The 27,383-nt window shown below is 36.8% G+C and overlaps 1 protein-coding gene across 1 annotated transcript in view; it reads left to right on the forward strand.

Annotated features, from left to right (window-relative positions):
* Positions 1-27,383, forward strand: part of LOC121372409 (E3 ubiquitin-protein ligase rnf213-alpha-like) — a 27,760-nt gene continuing 377 nt past the window's right edge. The window contains exons 1-10 of the mRNA XM_041498715.1: positions 1-101; positions 666-825; positions 1,170-1,243; positions 1,602-1,731; positions 2,528-2,635; positions 13,986-14,071; positions 15,032-15,205; positions 22,847-22,964; positions 23,714-23,908; positions 24,354-24,490. Of these exons, the coding sequence (XP_041354649.1) occupies positions 4-101; positions 666-825; positions 1,170-1,243; positions 1,602-1,731; positions 2,528-2,635; positions 13,986-14,071; positions 15,032-15,205; positions 22,847-22,964; positions 23,714-23,908; positions 24,354-24,490 (1,280 nt within the window). The 5' untranslated portion in view covers positions 1-3. The remainder of the gene's footprint in view (positions 102-665; positions 826-1,169; positions 1,244-1,601; positions 1,732-2,527; positions 2,636-13,985; positions 14,072-15,031; positions 15,206-22,846; positions 22,965-23,713; positions 23,909-24,353; positions 24,491-27,383) is intronic.

Consider the following 27,383-nt stretch of genomic DNA (forward strand, 5'->3'; position numbering starts at 1 on the left):
AAGATGAAAAGACTTTTACGCGAGTTAGCTGATGCTTATAAAGCAATGTTTGAAACCAATCGTCAGAAACGAGAATTCTTTGGACTTAGAGATTTTTATAGGTATGAAATAATGTTTATGTTTATGTATCTGTATGACGTTTTTGTTTCTGTATGTATAGAATTGGATATACTTGCTATTCATGAGCTAGCTGTCATATTGCAGACTGCAAAAAATGGTTTTAGTCTTTCTATTTTGAAAATAGGAAGCATGAAATTGAATTGGAAAGAGAAAAAATAGAAAAGAAAAATGTATAGAAATTGTGATGCTGATTATGTAATAAACTAAACCAAATAACAAATATGACAATTTTAGATTAGGGAATGGGGCCTATTTTCCCATAATAAATTGCCAAGTACATATGACTTGGAATCAAATGTAGATTGAAATGTTATCACAGAGAAATACATTAAGTATGATCTTAAATTAGAAAGTGAGATAAATATTTTTTGGAAGTATGCAGAAACCATGAAATAAATTAAGATCATATGTAATACATGTACTCTAAACAGAATTATATTGGTACTGGACAAGAATTCATGCATGTTAAGGGATTTTTTAAAATACCAAAATAAATTGATTAGGATTACCATTACATGTAAATCTTACTGCTGTAATGGTTTCAGTTTGGTGAAGATGGTGTACGCATTTGCTGCCAAACAACGTCGTCCTCTCTGTTGGCACCAGCTGGAACACTCAGTACTTAGAAACTTTGGAGGCTTGGATACTGTGGATCCTGTAAAAGTCTTTCGTGAAAAGATTACTATATTATTGAAAGGGGAAAAGGTTAGCAATTGGTTTCTTGTCTTGAAATAATACTGCTGTAAAAAAATTTCAGTTCACATAAGTAGATTGGCTGCTTGCATTTTTATGTTAAAAATAAACTTTATTAATGAAATTTTAATTATATTTCCATAATTCTTTGAATGAGCAGTTTGTTTCAAAATAAATATTTCTATAAAGGCAAGTTTTCTGTCTGTAACTTATGCCATCTGTAGATAATTTATACTACGAAGTTAAACCTATTAAATATGTTTTGATGTTTCAAAAGGTTAGCTTTTCTTTAAGAATGATAAATTGTAATTTTATTATCCCTGAATGATTTAACAGAATGGTTATATGTTTTGTAGCGACATGAAGATGATCCTGTCAACACTACAGCTGATCTGATAGAAGCAGCTCTGTCCAGAGATGGTACTGGAAGGTCAGTTTTTACTTAACTGAATGTCTGCTTCTTTTTATTTATAAATTAAGAAGAACAGGCCGATTCTCTATAAGTCCTTATAACATTTTAACCCTTCAGATTTACAATTACTGTTATATATGGACGAAACTCATTAAATATTGCCCAGATATTTGTGTCCAAACATTTTGTAACAAACTCATCATTTTCATCAATAGATTATAATTAAATTAATAATAACTGGTGTCTCCTGTATCATTATTTCTTTTCTAAACTTCACTGTTTTATGGAATTTCCTAGATCTTGCTTTTTAACATCAAAACATAAATGCCCAAACACACGAGAAATAATAGTAAATCTTCAAATGTATTTTCTTCAGCGAAAGTCGTTATCTTCTGCTTTTGACCGAGAATTATGGAGCTCTTGGAATACTTCAACAGATGGTAGGCAAACACAAAGTCGTAACCATATTTGGAAGCAGTTTCCCAAAAGACCAGGAATACACACAGGTGACAATTTGTTGCTTACTTTATTGTAAATACTTTTTATCTTTGGTTAACAGCAATTATAATCTTTGCATCTCACTAAAACTTATTACTCATTTATATAATCTACTTAGAAATCCAGCATTTTCATTGGTTAAAACTACATGTATATAATATAGCAAAAGAGTTTCAGATCACTCCTTTTTTCATTTCATTTCAACTTATTTTTGTGCTTATATCCAATTAAGGTTCAAGCACGCTGTCCTGGGCACACACCTCAGCTATCTGGGCTGTTAGTCCAGGACAGTGGGTTAGTTGTTAATTGCTAGTAGTTAGTCAGAGAGAAAAGCGTGTAGTGGCCTTATACCTACTCATTGAGTCATTAAAACTTGCTCTGGGTGGGAGCTGGTACCGGTCTGTGAACCCTGTACCTACCAGCCTTATGTCCAATGGCTTAACTACGATGCCACCAAGACCAGTAGATCACTACAATGTTACAAGTGGGTGACTTGTAAAGTTACTCAGACAAGTTATGTTCTGCTAATAGTTTTTCAACCTCTTGAACATTTACCTCATGAACATTTTTGAAATTTGTTGGGATGCTTTTGTTAAAGTGGATATAAGGGGACATTTAGATGTTCTCAAGGGTGTTAAATCATGGTGAGTATATTCATATTTAGTAATTCAAAAACCTTTTGGTACAGGAAGAGTGCATATGAGCTCTTAATGACAAAACTAACCTCTTTTTATTTATCGATTGGGGGCCGGTTTAGATTATATTTAAATTAGCAATTATCAATTTTGATTGATTAATTTCCAGGTTTGCCGAAACATTAACCGTATCAAGGTGTGTATGGAAACTGGAAACACAGTGATTTTGCTGAACCTTGAAAACCTGTACGAGAGTCTGTATGATGCCTTAAATCAAGTAAGAATACTATTTATTATATTCAGCAAGTAAAGCATCAATTAATAAGGCATATTGATAAAATGATAAATAGAACATTGTAAAATAAACATGAAAATATCTATATTATTACTATGAGTGTATTGGTCAGAGGCAGGTTTTCTTATTGTTTTAAATAAGGATTCTATGATTCTTTGCATTTAGAGTGTTGCATTTAGCTCCATTTCTCACAAACTGTAAGTCCTAGATGGATGAAACAAGTTAAATAGTTGTTTCTATGAATGATTGTCACAATGTATGTGAATTTTTGTTTAATTAATTAAACATTTTAAATTAAAATACTTTTGTATTTAGCTTAACATTAAGGTTTTGCATTTAGTCTCATTTCTTACAAACTATAAGTTATAGATTGATGAACCTTTTTTTATAGTTGTCCCTATGGATGTTCATCACAGTGCATGTGAATTTTTATTTTTTAAAATAAATTAAACATTTTTAATTAAAATGTATTTGCTCTTTGCTAAACATTAGTTCAGTTTGGTAAACATATTAGTGTGTATTTCAAACAATAAGTCCTATTTCAATGAAATGTGATTTATATAGTTGCACCTATAACCTCTATTAGAAACTAACGAGAAAATTAGGCAGAGTTACTTCCCCTTAACCGCTCTCCGGTTCTAGCGCGTTCAGCTAACAGCAAGCATGGCCGATGACGACAGTTATTTGTGAATCATCACCTGAGATTTATGCATGCCAGCCCCATGTATTATAAATGCCCACCTATGGTTTAAAAATAAAGAATGATACAGGTAAAAATTAAGTTGCTAAAATTGTGTTTTGTTATAACTGACCATGTGTTAAATATAGGAGATGAATCTAGCGAGCTGTCACACACCCTGATTGTTTTGGTTTTTTGCATGGAATTTTGTTTTTTAATCTACAGTTACGCCTCCCATTAATTATCATAATTTCATTTAAACATACAAACACACCTACAGTTTTAATGAATTGTGTTGTAATAGATAATAGAAGCATATGTTTATGGTCTGTCCCACGGGAACACATTTTTTTATACTATGGAATTTACTTCAAGTTATTTATTTCTGAGCCTACTGTTTTTTAAATTGCACACATAAATAGTATATTTTTGTTATTTCCAAAACACTTTTATGTTAATTTTTACATCAAACCAAACTGAAATTATTTACGAAAAACATTTTTGTAGGAGGATATGACGGACTATATGTAACATTCCAATCAGAACACAGTCCCCTTCCACACATGCTATATTATGTTCTTTTTCAATGTATTTTCCGGTAATACATGACCCGACCCCTCCCCTAAAAACACTACTTGCCAATCTAGACTTCTCTACACAATTTCCTGCACACGCGCCTGTTTTACTAAATATTTTGTTTGTTGCAAATTAATTAGGCCTATATATATTGCATTATAAAGATTAAATTTTGCTGTAATAACAGATAAATAAATAATTTAACCTAAAAATATCTACCTAGTAACAGTACTTGTTTTATTTACATCAAAATATTTGTGTTAGTCTTGCATGCTGATTATTTAAGGTATGTAGATGTTAAAATGAAGACATTGTTGTACACATGCATGATTAGAAGCATAAGTGGCAAGCAAAACAGAAAACCTAATTAAAAAAATTAAAAAACCCACAACAACTGCAACCCCCTCCCCCCCAAAAAAAGAAGAAAACCCCAGTAACAACAATAACAACTCTGGCCAAAAATAAACAATACAAAAGCAGCACACACACACATACATCAGCATGCACACACCACACACAACCCAGACAAACACGCACATACATTTTTTTTATCTATATACATATAGTTATACAGTGCCGTAACAGTGGCAAACATTAGTCACATTAATTTGCATTATTTGATGAGGCTCTTTTTTGACTGTGGTGTGTCAAAACCTATTTATGAAACACCATGTAAGAAGACAGACTGGCCGGACTAGCCTTGATGCATATTCATCATTCTATGAAAATTGACATCTCTTAAATCATTAGCATGTTCTTATGAAAGCATCATCGCAGATTATTTCAAGGATCCATCCTGGCAACTATGTGAGCAAAATGTTGGTTATCATGGTGCTTTTCGACTAGATAGATATTATTATTTACTGGTGATTAGTGCATCGTATATGCGTGTAAAATTGTGCCCATTGCACATTGCCAGACAAGACAGTACTTGACTGTATGATGTGTAATTATGTTGATTGCTCTCTAATATTGGTAGGTTTTTTGTACGGTATACTACTACTGTTCATACAATGGAATGCTTAATGGTTGTGCATAATATTAATAATAGCATGTGGATAGTCGATCTATTAACTATTAAATTACATATGAAATTATGTCCGTTACACTATGTCCATTGCAATGACACTGGACTCGCTGTTCCGATTTGTTTGCATATTTTCACAAAAGATGCATTTATTGCATTGTCAGTATTAAATTAAATTTAATATACGTCAAGATGTATGATCTGTTACCTGTGTTAATTCCACTGAAAATATGTGCATGCTTGCTCCCAAAACTGGAGCTTTTATTACCAAGTCAAACAATAGAAACTGTATTGTTAGGCGACGGCAAGGACATGAATTTCTGCATCGTTAGTTTCATTATTAACTACTGCATTTCTGTTGAGCACCAGAAATATTGTACATTTCCTTTTCTGTAAAAGAAGGGGACAAACAATAGAAATAGGAAACTTTATTAAAGTCAAACAATAAAAGAACAAATTGATGATTACTCCATCATTCAATGATTCAGTAGTAACAAGCAACTGGAGCGTGAACACACTGGAAGTAATTTAGTGGATGTTTGTATTGCTTAACGCGTATTCAAATCAAGGGCAGATGAGTATTTTTGTAATGGAGGCTATGGATATTAAAAGAATAAAACAAATTTAATTAAACATTTTTAATGAAAATACTTTTCCATTTAGCTAATATTAAAAGTTTTGTTTAGTTCCATTTTACACAAACTGTAAGTCCTTGATCGATGAAACTTAAAAATTGCTTACTAGTTAAGCATGTCAAAAGAATTAAAAATTAATATATGGGGTGTTTTTTAGATAAAAATCTTATGGATGCAACTATCATTGACAGTGAATAAGTTTATGGTAGGTGAGACATTTAATTCTGCGAATTCTTGGTACATATTAATTCCATGTAGAGTTTAACATGTCTAAACTGGATCACGCTGGGGGATCTAATATTTATCCGGTTTAGACAGGATCCAGGGTTTAGACTTGATTTGAATCATTTTTTCATGGTCATATACCACTAGAGTTTTGAGCATGTCCGTCCCGGGGGCTGTCTCTGGATAACCAGTGACTTGCTTCGGGACAGAAAAAATTAAGGGGACAATTTTGAAATTTACATCCAAAAATTAAATAGTGGGCCTTTAAAATTTTGATGCGTATCTCTAATTAATATAATTAATAAAAACAATTCTACTCATTAAATTTGGTCTCTAGATTAGATCGGGCGGTCAAAAAGAAATTAGATAGATAGATAACTAGTTTAACGTGTTCGTGCACCACCAGGGCCTCGAACACGCTCATCCCGAGTCCGACCTCCGACAAGATTGGTGGTCTGACTTGGGATGGGGAGGGCGAGGGTAGTGTGAAAATGGGCAGAATTTTGAAAATAGCAATAAAAAAGTTAGTAGAATAAATAAAAAAACATTAAAAAGTTACGAGCCAAAAATAAAAAGAATTGACTGCTCGGCTGAATATTTATATAATTTGGAGCATTTTAGAAGGACAGTCCAAAAATAAATAAGAGAAAGAAGAGACGATCGGACTATTTAATAATATAAAAAAAAGAAGAAGTACTTTCGAACGGAGGTCTAAAAGTTTAAAGTCCAATCTATATGTCCTGAGAAAGGATGACATCTACTGATGAGGGGTCCGGCGGTCAAGTTCGGGACTTCGTCCTGCCTGTCCAATATAGCTGGGATGACCTGGTGGTAGCCGGCACCGATGATAGCCTTGAGGATCCTGTGGATGGTCTGGCTATCCATCTCTCTTAACAGGATCGCTTGTCGGAAGCAGTCTCAGCACCAGTGGGTCACAACGAGTCCCGACTGGTCGTCCTTGGTCCGGAGGTGGTGCAGCTCGAAGTGGGTACCATCCTGCTTGGTTGAGGAACTTCCCCATCAGCTTGTTGGAGTCTGTGGTGACCCCCTGCACGCAATGCCATAACGTTGGCTTGATCTTCCTAACTTGAAGCTTCCATGCGTCTTCCGACTGGGTTGGGGGGGCATGGTAAGTTGACGGCTTGGCGGCTTGTCCGTGTCGGGCTGGATGGCAAGTGTAGTGGCCTTACGCTTCGCAACCACAACAGCAACAGATCCCTTTGGTGGCTTGACGGGAGCGGTCGGTAAAGTTGACCGCATCACTGGAGCTGGCCTAGGCATCGACATAGAAGTCAGGGGGTGCGGCGGTGGCCACTGGGCCATAGCCGTGTTCAACTCGCCGTAGGTCGCTTCTAAGGTCTTCTCCACTATAGGTGTCGTTGTCCTCTTCTTTGGATCCCCCGAGCCACCTGTAGTGCACGTCTCCTCCCCCCTCCTCTTCTAGTCTTCTTTACCGAGTCGCCATACACTAAGGGCACAGTCGCCCGTGACCCCGTGTATGCAACTCGGTACTCCAATAATGCTCCAAAGGAAGCTATCATTCCCCCCAGGTGGGGGGTAAGTTGAGAGCACAAGTCACAGCATCTTGTCTCATCGTGAGCTTGAGTCGAAGTGCGGGGTTTAGAGGGTCGCTTTTTAACATACAGAGTTATTTCCCTTGACATCAAATTCGTAACTATGAATTAAAGAGCATGTCAGATAACTGCTGAATAATTGTGACTGTTGGAGAGACAAGGACTAATTATATAATACTGTCGCTATATCCCAATTTTGTTATATACAGTCAAATCCACTTTATTGCATATCAGTTTAATAATATAGCATAAATTGGTTATTTACTTATTATTCGGCTGCACAGAACCATTTAGCATTAAATCAATACAAATTATGTTGCATATTTGAATATCTTTATAAAAACAAACATTGCATACAAAAAACAAATTTAAAAAATTTCATCATACAATGTTCCACAAACCTTTAATATTTTACTAGAAACAATTGTACATATAATTGCACAGAGAACAAAGAATGTTCTATGTTGGTTAAAAACTAATATTAAAGAAGAAAAAGTAAAAGCGGTTACTAAAACAGGCGATGTACATTGTTAACAAACTGCGAATGCTCATGCAAGAAGACTAGTCGTAGTGCTTATAGCAGTGTGCTCAAGTGTTTATAGCAGTAATTCTGGGACCATTATTGTATCATGTAAGTTTTGATGTCAGGATTTCACATGTGATTTGTCCGTGTTTTACAAAATCACTTGAAACAATACTGACAATGAAACTCCGTTGACAGAGTTGCGAGACATAGCCCTGTGGAATAGCACTCACTTGATGCACAACCGGTTTGGGATCGATCCCTGTCAGTGGGCCCATTGGGCTATTTGTCGCTCCATGCAAGTACACTACAATTGGTATATCAAAGGCCATGGTATGTGCTATCCTGTCTGTAGGATGGTGCATATAAAAAAATCCCTTGCTGCTAACCAAAAAGAGTAGCACATGAAGTGGCGACGGTGGGTTTCCTCCCTCAATATCTGTGTGGTCCTTAACAATATGTCCGACGCTATATAACCGTAAATAAAATGTGTTGAGTGCAACATTACATAAAACATTTCCTTCTTTCCTTCCATTGACAGAACACATACAAAAAATTCCATGCAGCAATGGAATAGTTCATTGTTATTTTTATGTGCACATGCGTTAGCTTATAGCCTTTGATAACACTGTGTAATGTTCTTGTTCAACAAAATCATAAAAATAATATAGTGGCTTTTATTCACTGAGAACATAGACTTGTTGTCTGCATGCTTGGCTATAATGTAACTCTGGGAAACACTTCCGGTAATTGTTATATTAACACTTGCGGTAATAGTAACTAAACAATAATAGTTTCTATATCGCTATTGGTATTAATGCAATAAACATTACATTCCTTTCCCTCTAGGTTTAAAACATAATTCCTTAAAAATGTACTGAATTAATGTTACTGAATACATGGTTATCTTAATCCCGCATTAAAGTTCACTTTCTTTTGTGATGCAAATAACCTCATATTTATATTTATCTGGAACAGTACATAGTATCTTAATACACTTTTATTCATCTCGAACAGTTTTTAACTTGTTTATCTAACTAAAATTTTAACCTTGCATATTAACTTCAGAGCAAACAACTCATTTTAGAACAATGCAAAAAAAAACACTGATATATTTATTCACTTAAAGATTCAGTCTGTCAGGTGGTTTTGAATGTCTAGTAGATCTGTGAACAGAAACTGGAGGGTTGACAGGCTCTGGAGTGGCCTGCTGTACAGGGTTGAGCACCATGGATTGACTGCACTGCACAGGGTTGAGCACAATGGGTTGACTGCACTGCACAGGGTTGAGCACAATGGGTTGACTGCACTGCACAGGGTTGAGCACAATGGGTTGACTGCACTGCACAGGGTTGAGCACAATGGGTTGACTGCACTGCACAGGGTTGAGCACAATGGGTTGACTGCACTGCACAGGGTTGAGCACAATGGGTTGACTGCACTGCACAGGGTTGAGCACAATGGGTTGACTGCACTGCACAGGGTTGAGCACAATGGGTTGACTGCACTGCACAGGGTTGAGCACAATGGGTTGACTGCACTGCACAGGGTTGAGCACAGTGAGTTGACTGCGCTGCACAGGGTTGAACACAGTGGGATGACTGTTTACTGGTGTGGTATCCATGGAATCCAGAATAACATCAGAATACACAGTTTTATTTGTGTAATGGTTTTTCAGATGGTCATGGTGTCTACGAATAATCTGAGTGGTTTTTATGATGGATAACAAACTGGTTTGACTTATAATGGTGCATGGAATACAGCAAGAACCTGTATCAAAATTTGTCGCAAATACCTTGTCACCAACAGAAAGAGTTTTGTTTTTACAGAGTGTATCATGGTGAACTTTTTGTTTTGCTTCAACCTTTTTAATTTTTGCAGTCTCATCAGGGTGAAGTAGGTCAAGATGAGTCCCCATTAAAAGTTCCGAAGGCGACTTGCCATTCGTCGAGTGTGGCATAACTTGGTATCTGAACAGGAAATGAGACACTTTTGATTCTACAGATTGCCCTTTGTGGTTTTTTCATTGCTTCTTTGAATGTTTGGACAATCTGCTAGTCTGTTGGATCCTGGGTGGTAGGGAGCAGTCTTTATGTGTTCGATATTGTTTCGAGCCATGAATGCTTTAAATTCGCTGCTTGTGAATGAAGTTCTGTTATCGGATACAACAGTGGTAGACAAGCCATGCGTGGCAAATGTCATTTCGAGTTTCTTGATTGTAGCTTGCAAAGTTTTTGTTGTTATCACATGTACATCCATCCATTTTGAGAAAGCATCAACTATAATCAGAAACATTTTGTTCATGAAAGGACCAGCATAGTCAATGTGGATGCGTTTCCACGGACCTTGTGGATACTCCCAGGGGTGCATTTCCACAGCTGGTGTGCTTTTCGCATTTACTTGGCACGAATTACACTTGTGAACTGTCATTTCGATTTCAGAGTCAATGTTTGGCCACCAAACATAACTACATGCAAGGGTCTTCATTTTCATGATTCCAGGGTGAGACTCATGTAACATTGTGAGAACACGCGAACGTCCCTCTGGGGGTACGACTACTCTTGATCCCCATTGTACAATTCCACCATGAGTGCTCAGCTCATTTCTTCAAACATGATATTGCTTAAATTCAGGTTCAAGTGAATTCATCCAACCATTCTTAATCATAAATGAATCTTTTCACTCTCAAAAGAACAGGATCAGCACGAGTCAGTTTCTCAATTTCCTCAGCTGTAATTGGAGAAGAATTAAGAAAGTGAATCAAAAACACATTTTCTGCAAGGATAGGCACTACTTCAGGTTTCACAGCTTGTGGAAGTCTGCTCATGGCGTCAGCATGCCCAATATCCTTACCTGGATTATACCTGAATGTATAGTTGAAGGCAGAAAGAGTTAATGCCCATCTTTGTATATGAGCAGAAGCCATTTTTGAAATTCCTTTAGATTACCCAAACAGTGTTTGTAGTGGCGTATGGTCATTTGCAATGCAAAGTGTTCGACCGAACAAATACGAGTTGAACTTTTTAACGCCAAAAACTACAGAGAGTGCTTCTTTTTCAATTTGCAAATACTTTTTCTCGGCAGGGTTCTAGAGGCAAAAACTGCATGTTTCTCTGTTCCATCAGGCATTTTGTGTGATAGTACAGCTCCAATGCCATACTGTGAAACGTCACAAACCAGAATTAATTCTTTATTGGTATCATAATGAACCAACACTTTGGAAGACTGAAGCAGTTTTTTTCACTCAGAATTTTTTTTTCTTGATCACTTGTCCATTGCCATTTTACATCTTTTCTTAGCAAGAGATGTAAGGGAGCCAAAACAGTGGAAAGGTTAGGAAGGAATTTTCCGTAATAATTCATAAGACCAAGGTATGACTTGAGTTCAGTGACATTGGTAGGTGAAGGAGCATTTGTAATAGCTATCTACTTTGTTTTGAACTGGATGCAGTCCTTCTGCGTCATTTTGTGTCCCAAGTACACTACCTCTCTGGCTTGAAAAGTACACTTATCCTGCATCACAAAGTCTCTTGAGAACGGTTTCAACATTTTGAACATGAGCATCATCTTCACCAGAAATCAGAATGTCATCCTGATATCCACATGCATTGGAATCCCTTGAAGGAGATTGTCCATATATCTTTGAAAGATTGCTTGAGATAAGAAATTCCAAATGGAACTCTATTGTAGCAAAATAGACCACGGTGAGTATTGATGGTTGTAAACTGCTTTGACTTTTTATCAAGAGGAAGTTAAAGATATGCACTTTTGAGATCAATTTTTGTGAAAGTTTTACCTCCAGATAGTGTGGCATAGAGATCTTCAATCTTCGGAATTGGATAAGAGTCCAGTTTGAAACCTTGATTTATATGGTGACTTTGTAATCACCACAGATCCTAACTGTTCCATCTTCTTTCAAAACAAGTACAATTGGAGATGCCCAGTAACTGTAACCTTTTCCTCCTGTCAAGAAGAAACAGGACCATGCATACCATTTTGAATGGATGTGGCATTATGAGCAGCCATTTCCATACTCCGCGAAATTTCTAGTGCACGACTGAAATTTAGGTTTGCTTCGAACAGTAAACATTTTTGGACACCGTCATCAGAAGCCCCACATACAATACGATCACGCAGTATGTCATCTAACATTGCACAATATTCACAATGTTCCACGAGACGTCTCAATTCAGCAACAAAGTCAGAAATTCCTTGACCTCTGTCTTGGAAACATGTGTTAAATTTAAATCACTGAACGATAACCGAGGGTTTTGGGTGGTGGTTATCTTGGATAACCTGTATTAATTCCTGAAATGTTTTGTCGGTAGGACGGTCAGGAGACACAAGATTTTGCATATGTTTTTGGTCCAATAACACTCAACAGAATAGCTTGTTGTTTAGACGCATCTGTATCTTCATTAGCTTCGAAGTAGGCCGATAGGCGTTCGGTGTATGCATTCCAAGATTCGACATCCTGGTTAAACAATCAACTCTACCATAAATATACAGATCTTCATATACATGTACTTTGTTTTCACTTCCTATTTATTGAACGAGTTTATTTTGTACAAGAAGATATGTTCTTTTGCAAAATAAACGAGTGCAATGTGAAGTTCTGTATTTATTACATACCTTCTTTATGTTTTACAAAAACAGTTTTTAAGTTAACATCATAACAACACTTTGTTAAATCAATGATGAACACTCCTTTCATGGATTTACTTAACATTAACAATCATACTCTGCGGAAGCTGTGTGTAATGTTTCAAATACGATGTGACGTCATTTGTAAATCATATATGAAAGGCACTAACTGCAGTAAAAAGAAAAAGGGAATTGCCCATTTAAATGTTCCGGTCCATATCACACATATATGCGATACAAAATAAATTGATCACGTGGTTTCAAAATATCTTTATCACTATAGTAAAATTGAATAGGTATATAATAAACTGCCATAATAACCAAGTTCCAGATTTACCTCGTCGCCAATTCTGTAATGTTTTGGTTCAACAAACTCGTATAAAAAAAATATAGTGGCTTTTATTCACTGATAACATAGACTTGTCATCTGCTTGGCTATATCGTAACCCTGGGAAACACTTTCGGTAATTATTATATTAACACTTGCGGTAATAGTAACTAAACGATAATAGTTTCTGTATCGCTATTGGTATTAATGCTATAAACTTTACACACTGAAAGATAGACTTGGCCAAGGCAATTATATGTCCCAGAATAAATTTAATAAAGATAATTAAATATGATTAGTTTTTAACGTATTTTGTATGTCACATTTGAACCACCATATTTTAATTTAACATTAATTATCACTGCTGTTTATTTATGTTAAAAAAGTTAGATTACGCCATATCAACTGACCCCTCTTGAAGAGTATTCCATAAATTAACAAGCAAAATGGCAAAGTTGATATTGGTGACATCGATACAGCCTTGTATGTGGAATCTGTGTCACTGTAATGGGTTTTTTATGATTTTTGTCTGGACAAAATTTGGGAGAATTAATTCTAACAGTACTTAAAGGTAGGAGAGTAATTTATCATAGTTATTAATTAACAATTTGGTTTGGACTTCTTGTTTTTTAAAGTTAATTTGTGAGTATCTAAGATTTGTCTGAAGCTGAAAAGAATTTGTACTGCATCAGACAGTACAATTGAAAACAACTGAGCATTAATTACTCTGATGTCTGCTAAGCTGGTCTGAGAGTGCAGAAATTGGTAACCTAGCTGTAACATAACACTGGATGCTGAACAGCAGAAATTCCGGTCTGCATTGTTTTCTGGAAGTCGTGTTTTCATTCATTACTATAATTATGATATACAGTTAACTCTTTATTCTTTAACACGGTTTTTTCAGGTTATTTCATTAAGGATTTTACATTTCTGAGCACAAAATCAATCTGGTTTCCGAAATTGACAGGTTCCGGTTTTATCAGGTTTTTATTACATGGTTTAGTTAAGTAAGAGAAAATTTGGAGCCATGAAATTTGACCGGTTTTGACAGGATTTCGGTATGTTCATTGTCAGGTTTAGACAGGTTTCATTGTATTATTTTTTAATTTTTTTCTAAAACAGTATTACTCTCGACTTGGTGGAGAACGATTTGTTGACCTTGGCCTGGGTACACACCGTGTGAAGTGTCGAGTTCACAAAGACTTCAGGTAAGACATATACACCTGTCTGTATTTAATTAAACCAACAGTAAACAGATGTGATGACCTGAGCTATTAAATCTTAGGAACAAAAGATGGCTGTTTCATACCAACATTATCATAACAGTTGTCCATTGTATGAAAGTCTCTCCTTTGGTCTTGCTCCAAGTTTGTCAAACTGATGAAAAACATCTTTAGGCCTAGCACCTGATTCTTGCATATTAATCACTACATCTTCACGAAGTAAACTAAAAGCTAGAGAACCTGGTTTCCTTTCTACTTTAGGTATAATTACATACTTACCACTAGCATTCAGAACCTCAATCATGTCAAACTCTGACATTTTTCTCAACATGTTGAAATATACTCTAAGTACTAAGTAGATAAATAAAGTAACAAACTACTGTAAACTTATTTACATACAGTACATGTAGAAAAAATCTGAAACTGATATATGAAAACAATTAAAACAAATCCTTACATGTACATTAGATAATTAAAATCACTATTTATGTTTATCTAATTCAAATGACATCTGCATAAAATATAGACACATTCATTCATGCAGACTTAAACTTTTATAACTTGGAAATTACACACTAGGGAGTCGGGCATAAGTACTACAAACAAATTCAATTTGTCTACTGATCAGTTGTAATTGAAATATTGGTCAGTTGACGCTACCATAATATTTTTGTGAAATTTAATATGTTTACTCTAGCAGATTACAGGCTTAGAAAGGAGGAACTTAAATAGAGAAGAATATGAATCAATAATATATAATGAAGCAGCACAAACATATTGGTTATTAGGTATTAAACTTTAAATAGAGTTTATAATGTTCTTTGTTGTAATTAATCCAACATTTCATACATAAAGATACAACGACATCACTTTTCCAACTATGCTCTTTGATATTATCAAATACAAATAGGGACACAAGTGTTAATGATTTTGATTACATTTCAGACTGATTGTTGTGGCAGAGAAGCATATTGTGTATGAAAAGTTCCCGATTCCACTTATAAATCGGCTGGAGAAACATTTCCTGAGACTGAACAACCTAATGAATGATCGCCAGTCCCATCTTGCAGATGAACTTGACCTCTGGGCAAAGCATTTTGTCACAAAATGCAAAAGAGGGTATAAAATATTTTATATACAGTAAAAAACCTGTAAACTGGGATACATGAGTGACTGGGTAAAAAAATCCAGTATTGAGAGATATCCAGTTTATTGGACGTTTCTCAGATAATTCTGATCTTAATTAAACAATATGACAAAAGTTACAAAATTGTCCCAAATGAGTACTAATTACTGGTAAAGGTAAAGGTCATATCTTTTTGAAAATTGATATGGAAATGATATGCTATTGGCATGCTTCTACTAAGACGAGTAATTTCTTTTCAACATCACCTGTCCTCACACTAGTACATATTTGCCTAAGGATAGTAGTCTGGTTTGAACATCCCAACAGCCAATGGGATGGCCTAAAATTCTTCTACTACACACCCCTTCCTGTTCCAGTCACGTGACTGTAACATCCTTCTTTTTCCTTCGCTCTTATGGTTTGGACGTCCTTGTTTTTTTTGCTCCATCTTAATCTGAGCCATTAATCTTTTTTAACACATTTATTTCTAAATGTTGTTACATTATTATTGTACTATTATTTTGGTTGTAATCAATTTATTTAAAGTGTTCTTTCCAAATTTATTAATTGTCTTGTGTGCCAGTCAACAGTCTTCAGTCACCATTTTTAAAATGGTGGCTTCTTGTTTACCAGAATTGTACAAACTCCTGTGTTTGCTTTATCATTACAGATACAGTGAAACCTGTCTTAACCGGATCACGCTGGGCACCTAATATATATCCGGTTTAGACACGATCTGGTATTTAGAGTGTTGCGTTTTAGAATACAGAGTTATTCCCCTTGATATCAAATTTGTAACTGTGAACAAGCATGTTCGATAATTGCCGAATAATTGTGACTGTCGGAGTCGCAAGTACTACTAATAATGCCGCTATACCCCAATTTTGTTGTATATCTTTCTTATTTATGAAGTGACATTAAAACATAAATAAACAATAATTCCACACACCTACTGCTAGCCTGTGATGGTCGAGACATTTTCAATCTTTCTTAGCAAATGCAATTTTTTATTTTTTTTTAAATTGTTTGTATTTAGTGTATGAAATACAAATTGAGTCACATGTGTATATTTTACTTCAATTTTAGTTGTTTGTACTATTTTACTCTCAGTGTGTCAGTATTTCATTATCAAAGTGCATGCACGAAAAATCAAAGGTGGAAACCCTAATGTGTGAGTATTTGTGATTTGTCTGCAGCTGAAAAGAATTTGCACTGCACCAGACAGACAGTACAATTGAAAACAATCGAGTATTAATTAATTAATGTCTGCTAAGCTGGGCCGAGACCGTAGAAATTGGAGACCCGTGACAGCGAATTCTGGACAGAAGACATTCTGGTCTGCATTTGTTTTCTGAAAGTCATGTTTTTTTAAGTTGACTCTTCATTCATTTACACTGGTTTCTTCAGATTAATTAATTAAGAATTTTAAATTTCAGAGCAAAAAAATCAATCCTGTTTCCAAAATCGACAGTTTCTGGTTTTATTAGGTTTTTAACCTTTAGACTACTGGATTAATTTTTAACAAAAACCACATTGAGTGGGTACAAGTTTATAATTTTTACTGACATATATTCACTTAAATGTTTTTTAAATACATGAAATAAAGTTCATGTATGAATCGGTAAGTATTATTTTCGTGGGTTTTTGTAATTTTTGTTATTTTTAAATCAGTTAATGGTGATTAAAATTAGACAAAAAATCGAAAAAGTCACGTTTACTTATGGGCATTTGTGTCCAGCCATCCAGTATTTATGTCCATTATTCCCGATAACAATGGTTTTCTGACCAGAATTAAATTGTTTAAAACCCGAACTACGATTCATATTGCAATATTTGGTAATTTTCGTTGATGGTAAAACGATCAAATTTATTATCAAATTAGCTGTCACAGTCAGCTATCGATCCCTGAAAATGACCGCAATGTGCCGCCATTGTTGTCAAGCAAAAACTTGCCGAAAACCACTTTTTAAAACCAAAATTTCAAGGTATTTTGAATTTTAAAAAATCAAGATAAAAGCCACCATTTTGAAAAGAAATATTTTTTCTTTTATTATATTTCCGTTTCCAGTGAGTGCCGTGTGCAAAAAGGTGGGAAATATGAATTGGGGAATGCATTGTATACAGTATACAATATGTCGACTGACGTGACGTCGGGCGAGATATCTCGCCTGCAGTAGTCAGAAGGTTAATACATGGTTTTAATAAAAGAAAACCTTATTTTTGACAGGATTTCGGTATATTCAGGGTCTGGTTTACACAGGTTTCACTGTATAACTAGTTCGACTAGAGTTGTACATTCTTGTGTTAAGTGCAAGATGTTTATGGCGGGAGGAGACCCACATAATGTTTGTCCAGGTTGCTGCCCGCTATGCGACATGGACTCAAGATGTCTTTTGTGCCTTCCACTGGGCCCTACAGAGTTTATCAACTACCTCCGGGTCATAGCCCAGTGGGGTAAGAAGACTGATTCAATGATGGCTCCAGCACCACCGCAGTCTTCTGTCACGGACTCTTGTCACAGAAATCCTGAAGTCACTCTTGCCTAGTATGCTGCAGGAGATGTTTGCTGCAATGACTGCTACCAAGGTCGCCGGTCCAGCAGGTCACGCCTGTCCATCAGCTACTGTATCTGCAGCTGACCAGCTACCTCCTACGTCTTCCACTTTGGCGCCTATGGGCAAGACCGGTCCACGGGGCTCCCCGAGCTATTTCAAGAAAGTCTTTGACTTCATCTCAAGCTCAGAGTAAGCCTTCCATGGGCCATCGGAGTCGTGATTGTAGCTGGTCCCCATGGACATCCTCGGCTAGATATGATCGCCGTCACTGGTTCCGTCGGGACTGCCCACAGTCTAGATCTCCTCATTCTTCCAGCATCGGGGATTGACATGTTTGTGCCTGGCTCCTATGGGACTTTCCAGATGACGATTTACACTAGTCTGTCATTGAAGACACTGATCGAATGTCCATGAAGGATTGCCTGGCCATAGTATATGAGCTGCCGCCGTCGTTGCCACACACCCCTGGATCAGCCAGGAAGGGACCAGTCCCTATGATGGCGACCGATGCAGCACCCGACGAAGTAGTTATCCCTTCTAGCAATGGGCCAAGATGATTGCTTATATGACTTCGATGATCATTTCTATGCACCAACAACGCCAGGCATGTCTTAAAGGTCTACATTTATCAAAAACGTCATTCACTATTGTTTGGTATCTATGTATACCTTTTACAATATATATGAAGTATTAATAAAATAATTTTTTTTAAATGTACCCGTTTTTAATATATTCGCAATAAAAAGTCGCGTTTTCCCCAACACTTGCCAAGAAGCAACTGAACTCCAAGAGTTAAGTCACGTGACCCCGTGACGTGCTAACCAGCATAACATGAAAGCCTTTCAGACATTTTACATGGAAGTGGAACACGTGTATTTTTAAAATGCAAAAATGTTATTCTATTGAATTGAATTGTATGTGTGGAATATTATTTTGAAGATATCTTTCAAATGTGAAACATGGTAAACCATTGTTCAGTGTATGGATGTACAAAAGCTGCAGTTAAAGGCAAAAAAAGTTTGCATATTTTTCCAAAAGACAAACCGACATTGTTTGCATGGAAGCGGTTCTTAAACCGAACACGTGAGAATGGCACCAAAACGTTTGTTAAAGAACTTGTCTGTTCCAAGCCTATATCCCCCTGGATAAATGTAGGAAAAATATTTTTTAGAAAAAAACACATTTTTCATGTTTGGGCTGTACATAACGAAATCCCGAACATCACCCAAAGACATAAACAGATGGGCCTAACGAATGTTAATGCGATTTTCTCTAAAAAATATTTTTCCTACATTTTTTTTTTTAATATATATAAATACATCGTGTTGAGGTGTATCTTTGTGATAAATATGAACAATGTACACCTCGGCATTAACATTCGGGCTTTGTTTTTGTCTCCGGGCGACGTTTGGGCTCCGGGCTGCAAATAGGCTGACCGCATTTGGCTTGCCGGATCATCGTTGGTGTACTCCGGTTCAAACTGATAGGGAAGTACCCCTAACAGATTTTCTCCTTCTTCCTCATCAATCGAGGTAGCATTAGAATTAATAGACAAATGCGACAAGTCAGAAATGTCCAAACTAACATCCGATAAGAACTAACCTACTAATGAATGAGTGGAATTCACTGGATGCTACATCACAGGTCCGATGCGGGTCACATCGACTGGATCAGTGTTTTTTCCCCGAGCATTTTACAAAATTATTAATAATTGGAGTGGTATTTTTGTTTTGTTTTATGTTTAATAATGTAATCTTTATGTACTTTTTATATATACTGTGTATTAATAATGTGCCATGATTGTGGACCTTTAAGCAGACCACACTGGATGAAGGCCACAAGAAGACGTTACTGTCATCACCCTGGTCATCCTCCAAGCTCTTTGCCGGAAAGATTACCGACATGAAGACACTCCAACTGATCTTGGAGTCTTCGAAAAGGAAAAATACCTTCACGCAGCAAAGCAAAGCTAAGAGATGGAAGAATATGCACTTTAAGCGGCAGCTTTTTTAGAGGAGTAACCGGAACCGGAAGTCGACCCCAGGGGTAGTGTGCCCGTCATTGACAGCAGACGACCAACCTTGGGTTGCTTTGACTCCCTCGACCTTCGCCCATCTCTCGACTTATCTTTGAACAGCGATGTTCAACTCACGCTTCCAGTGTGTCCAACACCATTCAAAACGTCCAGTGTCAGAAATCAACTCCAGAGGTATTGGAAGAACTGGGAACACTTCTGCGACAATGTGTTTGTAGCCAGGATCCTGTAACATGGATACCTTCTACAATTATCTTCACAGCCACCCTTGACTACATCACTAAGGGAAAACTGCCACTCCATCTCTCACATCCAGGTCCTGCAAGACACAGTCGACAAACTGGTAATGAAGGGAGTGGTCAGGAAGATACCATTGCACCACGTCACTCCAGGGTTTTACTGAGACAACTTTCTTGTACTGAAGAAAAAAGACTCAGGCAACCTGAGAATGATACACAATCTGGCATACTTCAACAAACATCAACTTCAACCACCACCGAAATTCAAGATTTTTAATGTCCACGATGTGAGGACTCATATAACCAGATGACTGGCTGGCATCTCTGGACCTCAAAGATGCATACCTCCATGTGCCAATCCATCCAAATCATCACAAGTAACTGCGGTTCATGCTGCAGAGAGTGCACTATGAATGGATGGCCCTGCCTTTTGGTTGTTAACCCGGATAACAGCCCCGATGTCCCAGTTCCTCCATTGCCAGGGTATATCCTTCTACCTAGACAACTGCCTTATGAAGTGCCAGAGCAAGACGAAGTTTAGTTCACATTAACTTTATACTTCAGTTCTTGCAACCTACATAAATCTCAGTTGCAACAAACACAGAGCCTTCAGTTCATTGGAGCACTGCTGCGTACAGATCTGGGACTAATTCAGGTTCCCACTGACAGATGGGCCAAAATTCAGTCCTGACAGAACCTGTAACATTCCATGTTTGACAAAGTCTGTTGGGTCTCTTGACATCTGCACAAGACATGACACTCAGAGGCTGTCTACAGTTACGTCACCTGCAAGTCTTCCTGAATCCTTTTATCACGTTGAACCAAATTGATGATGAGCCTTCCCGACAACCTCCGGCCCAGTCTCCAGTGGTGGCTGATTCCGTCGAACATCTTAGATGGAGTCTCCTTGCACGGAGTCTCCTGTCGAATGTTCTGGCAAACATGTCAAGACCGTCCACTCCACAAGCTACTGAGTGGATGCTCAACCCAGAATCCTTCCAGTGGTTGTGCCACAGGATTTGGACCCCAAACGTTGACCTGTTGGCAACACGCTTCAATTTTCAGCTGAGGTTGTACATCTCACCAGTTCTAGGTCTGAAAGCTCTCGATCCCAATGCCCTGGCCATTAGTTGGAACAGTCTGGACACTTGTGTGTTCCCTCCACCAGTACTGCTTTCACAAGTGGTCCAGCGATTTCAAGAGTTTCGCTGTCGACTTACTCCTCATTGCTCCAATGTGGCCAGGTAGAGTCTGGTATCATGATCTCATATGTCTCGCGGATCCAGATCCTCTACCACTACCCAATTGGTATTGCCTCCTGCTTCATCCCACATTGAGATTGCACCATCCAAATCCACGCTTGTTCCATCTACATGCATGGACCTTATCTCCAAGACCACGGTGGCGATACTGAAGGTGCACCAGGCATCCACTGCTGCTGCATATAATGTCCAATGGTTGTACTTCCAATGATGGTGCATCAGGCAAAAACTGAGACATCAGATTATTCATGTGGAGAAGTTAGCAGAGTGTTTGCTGTATCTCTGGTCTATGTTGAAACCCGAGGGCTTGACCATAGCCGGCTATGTCTCTGTCATCGTGATGATTCATGACTTGACCACCAGTTCCAAGTTGGCAGCAGTTCCTGAGATCCACACTATGATAAAGGGTTTCAAGCATGAAGACCAGGTTCAATGTTTTCGTCCAACGAAATGGGACTTGAATCTAGTTCAGAGGGCCTTGTCCAAAGCACCTTATGAGCCGTTAGCAGAGACATCCTTAGAGGTTTTGACAAGGAAGATAGTGTTCCTGCTGGGCTTCGATATGGCAGCAAGAGTGTTGGAGATCAATGCACTGGATGTGGACATGGTGCGGTGTCACAGAGACAACACCACCGTCACATTGGGCCTACTGATGAACTTTGTGGCCAAGAACCAGCTTCGTGATCAAGGGCCTCGCACCTACGCTGTCCAAGCACTCTCTTCCATTGTGAGTCCCCACTGTATCAGCTTCCTACCGGTCCACTGGGAAAAGACATGTGCATCTTCAGAGTACGGAAACTACCGCCATCTGTTGAATGCTACACTAGTTCGAGGACAGTTGATGTTGAAAAAAAATTGAGAAAACTTGAGGTGTTTTCTCTTTCATAGATACATCACCTGTCTTCAAAGGTTTATATGCTCCCGGCCTCCATGACCGGAACAGGCAGGTGTGCCTACTATTATCCTTTGGGGAATATGCACTAGTTTGAGGACAGGTGATGTATTTATAAAAGAGAAAACACCTCAAGTTTTCTCCAAATAGTATCCTTATTTTTTATTTTGTTAAATGACCAATGCAAAATATTAATTAAAACAAAGAATCTGAATGACAAAACCGTATTCTGATATCAAAATCACATATCTGCACAAGGCAAGAGTTGAAAAGATTTTACGCAAAGTGGTGATTGCTTCTATGATCAACTATCAGGTGCTCATCTTCAGGAGGACTGCCACTCCCCTAGGATATACATAATTGCATGTTTCATCATTTTTGTACAAATTGGCAAGTTTATGCTAAAAAAGCTCATTGGGACTGCATTATTCATTCAGTGTTCCATTTAGAGAGAATTCGGGTTTACTGAGTGTCTGGTTTCACTGTATTACACACTAAGACAGAATGTCATACTCTTTTGTTCATATGATTTAAACCATGCTATGCCAATTTAATTAAAGAGCTATATTGTATGTCTTTTTGCCAAATCTGCAATAATATTTGTGCTTTGGTTGATTATTCAAAATGTATTTTTGTGGGCCTTTTATAAAGGTACAACACAGAACAAACCGTGAACATTGCTGATGCTTTCATGGGCTACCATCCAGACACCACTGCTGCCATTGTTTTACACATGTGGGATGAAAAAGATGGCCATATTGATGATCATGTACGGTTATTTTTCTGCCTGTGATAGCACTGAATCCCACAAAGTAGCTTTTTTGGAATATTTATTTGGAAATGTATTTGCCATATTTTATTTGGGTTTGCCTTTACTCATCCTCACCACCAATGAAAATCCACAGAGACTTAAATAATTAAGGCTTCAAATGTATTAGTATATTTGTTATCACTGAGTCATCAATTACTTTGGTATAAAATAACAACTGGGTTCTTTGAAGAAATCTCTTTGTAATAAAAAAAACTTACTGTTAATAGTTATGCTACTTAACATCTTTACTGTATTCCGAAAAAAACCCAAATCTCTTATGATTATTTAATCTTAACTGAAACACTTTCTTTTTAAATGGGAGGGAATTGTAACAGCATAGGGAAAAAATCATCAATTATTGTGGGGCTTACAAAAATTACTTGTTTGGTACTATGTTATGTACAAACATTTAATAAATGATATGTTTTTGAAATGTTTCTGTAGCAACAAGTTCCAAAATAATTGTTCTAGACACATATAGAACATGTGCCATGACTTGGAGACTAGTAATATAGACTTGGATTAAGTGTAAAATGGAGTGGGCATGTGCAATCATTTGTTCTCTACTTTGTCACATAGTAAAGTAAGACACTGAATGTTAAAATATATAAAAGTAAAATGTGTAAACGTATATTCTTGTTTATGTAATGAAAATTGTATTTTTCACAATAGATGTCTTATATTTGATGGTTGGTGCATTGTTTCAGTTCTTGGAAGATTGCAAGAAGATGCTGTTGTGGAGTGCTACACCACATTATGTTCTACGACTTGAAGAAACCCAACTGTTCCTTGAGAAAGACTGGGCTTTGCATACATATTTTACAGAACAGCCTCATGATGATATTTGCAGTTACATTAAATATAGTCTTGGCAGATCTACGAGCAACAATGTATATGCTCAGGTAAATAACAATTCTCTTTACATAGCAATAAACAAACAAAAATACCTTAAAGTTTTTCTCAAAGTTAAATTAGAAATGTATTACTGTACTTGATATTCATACATCAATAAACATTAAAATAGTTCTGGATTATTCAAACACTTTATTTAAGATCTGACATTAGGATATGCACTCTGAAATATTTTAAAGATAATTAAAGACATGTATATCTTTGCCTGTCAGTTGGTCCATTACATTCAAATCCTGATTACAATGTTTTAATGGTTCATGAAACTGTTTTATGCAACATCAGTAAAAAGTGGAATTCAGTGAAAATTGTTGCTGCACTATATACATGTATTTAGGAATGAAACAATATTTTTTGTGTGTCAGTATGTTTGTAAAAATACTATGAATGACATTGATTGCCCTGTGTTTATTCTCTATTTGTTTTCATGGTTTGCAGGTGACAACCTATTCAAAGCTTTTGACTGACCAGGAGAAAAAAGAGATCATGAGTTCCTTTGGTTTAACAGAGAACAACATAATTCTTCTCACTCTCCAGTCTTTTGACACAGAACAGCAATTCTGTCAACAAATCAGGTACTGTAAAATACTTTATTTTCACATGGAATTGATTTACTTTTCTCAATGTCATGTTTTGTCATATTTGAAGTGATTCTTTATTTTGTTGGTGTCAGTTCCTAACAATCAATAAAAAAGTTTTACAACTTTAACAATGTCATGTGTTTGTCATGATTGTATTTTGTCTTCCGTCAAGTCCTGAAGTGTGAAATATGTACATGTATATATATTTGTATTATTATAATGAATAATCAATTAAAAATGTTAAATAGAGGATACTCCCCGAGTGTCTTGTGATATCATAATTTATCAGCACGAGTTGATAAAAGTATGAAATCCGAGACTTGCCGAGGGGGGTATTCTTTTTATCATCCATTATCAGTCTTTTCATTTGCGATAGTTGTAAACAGTGTCAGTAATATGGGTTGAATATCATAGATAGACTTGTTAACTAGCAGAATGGTAGGTTTAGCACTGAAACAAACACAGTGATGTAACAAAACATTGTCTTGTGATTAAAATTTGACCAGTCAACTTTATAAGAAGCAATATCTCCTCATCAGAGGAAACTGGCTACATTTTTCCTAATGCAGAAAGGGATAATTTATATGCACTTTCCCACAGACAGAATAGCACATACAACGGTCTTTGGCTAGTTGTGGTGCACTGGTTGGAACAAGATAAAATCCAATTAGCTGAGGTGCACACATTTCGCAATGTGTGTAACATAAGCTAACAGTATTAAATTGTAAACAATAAACAATCTTCGTATGGTATAAAATGATTGATATTAGGATTCACAAAAATAAATGCTCACGAATTGACTCAATTTCATTTAATCATGAAAGTTTTATTGCACGAAAACAGTATTTTTACCAATGTAGTATTTGTTTTGACAAATTTAACAAATACACGTACAAGGCCAATATGTTCTTGTCTTGCCTTGTTAAGTCTAAAAGAGAGATATAGGTATTATTTTTCCAATGACGGTGGTGACTGTCAACTTTGATATTTAGCTCCAACCAGGGGAGGGGAAAAATAAAATTGTCAATCGGTCCCACTTGATGTCGTCACAACCGGGGGGGGGGGATAAAAAAAAAAAAAAAAAAAAATTAATCACATATGATCAGTGAAAAACCCCACGAATTGTATATATTTTACATAATAGAATAAATAATATAAAAAAGGAATAAAAGTATGTATAAAAAGTACGAGTATTCAGTACTGTATCGTGAAAATTAATAAAAGATGGCACCGTTGAAGCGTTTGGCAGCCTGAGCTAGCACATGTTTAGACAAAGAGAGTAATAACGTCATCACTGATTGGATGAAATTTGACCTCTACTGGCTCTTGAGATAACAGTACATGTAGCTGTTCTGCTTACTCCCACTTGTTAAAAAAAAGGTGGAAACCTTTTGTTAATTTTAAAATCCTTTATAATTATTGGATACACTACATTGAACAGTCAACAATAAATACATTTATAGATTATTTCATTTTATTTTATGCTATTTTAAGCAGTTTGTATTGCACAAAAGCCTCTTGCTTCGGACTAGGACACTCGACCCGACAGAGCTCCGTACACAGGTGTTGACAGATGTTGATTGTAACCAGTTGCAAATTCTGGGTCCTTTGTTTTAATTGGAGTGTAATACATTGATGGACACTACAATCTTACATAACAAAACATAAACGCACTTCATCCAACTAATATTATTGTATTTATTTGCTAGGATGTCTGAATTTAAAATTGAAATGTCATTACCAATGATTAGAACAGAGATCAGCTTTCAAAAATGATCGACGGCCAAGAAAAAAACTGCACAACCTAACATGCAAATGCAGCCGAAAATGTGCATATGCAACACACAGTAGCCTTGTACACATGGATAGGGAGTGATTTGCGATTTTGACAGGTCATAGAGTGGTCAATAAATCTGTTTGAGTTATTACTACTGTTAATTTTGCTGAATCTCATGATCAATTAACCTAAATTCTTTCGATGTTATGTACATTCTTTGAATTAGTTCTGCGGCATCTACAACCTGAAGAATGCCTAAGGCTATTGGTGTGCTTCAAACTGTTAGAATTCAGCATGATATAGCCAATATGTTGAATGCTTCTATGGAACAGATACCAGCAGACCCAAAATTTTAATGATTGACTCCATTCAAAGCATCCCAGGTTAATGACACAAGTCCAGGATTGATTCATCAAAACCCTAGTTCTGCGAAATAGAGCTCAAACAGCGACACATATCTCTGCACAGTTACACCAGGCTACTGGGGTCTGAGTGATGGGTCAGACGATTAGAAATCATCTACATGCAGCTCATCTGCATGCTTGGACATCATGTGTTATATCACCTTTAACAAATCACCACATGGTAAACAGGCACCAGTGGTGTACACAGCATAGACACTATGGGGATGAGGTCTTGTGTAATGTTTTTGATGAGCCCAGGTTCATTCTAGACTTCTTGGATAGGCGTGGTCACGTTTGGTGATGTCGAAATGAATGACAAGCAAACGTCAACCTCGGACCACATGACAGATTTGGTGATGGTTCAGTTATGATGTGGGGTGGCATCACTATGACTGACAGAACACCACTCCATATTGTTCTGGTCAGTACTACTGGGATATCATACTGGCACCGAGTTTTGTCCCATTTGTGTTTTAAGCTCAGGCCCACTGTGCACATTTTGTAAATGACTACCTTCAGCAGCAAAACATTACCAGAATGCCATGGCCAGCAATGAGCCCTGACCTTTTCCCCATAGAGCATGTGTGGGACATGATCGGGTGACGTGTATGGCGACATCAATGGCCAGCAGCTACTTTAGCTGAACTTGGCCAGACACTGGAAGAGGAGTGGAATAGACTTCCTCAAATCGTCATTGGGAGATTGA

The sequence above is a fragment of the Gigantopelta aegis genome, chromosome 4 (genome assembly GCF_016097555.1).
Source record: "Gigantopelta aegis isolate Gae_Host chromosome 4, Gae_host_genome, whole genome shotgun sequence".
Lineage (NCBI taxonomy): Eukaryota > Metazoa > Mollusca > Gastropoda > Neomphalida > Peltospiridae > Gigantopelta > Gigantopelta aegis.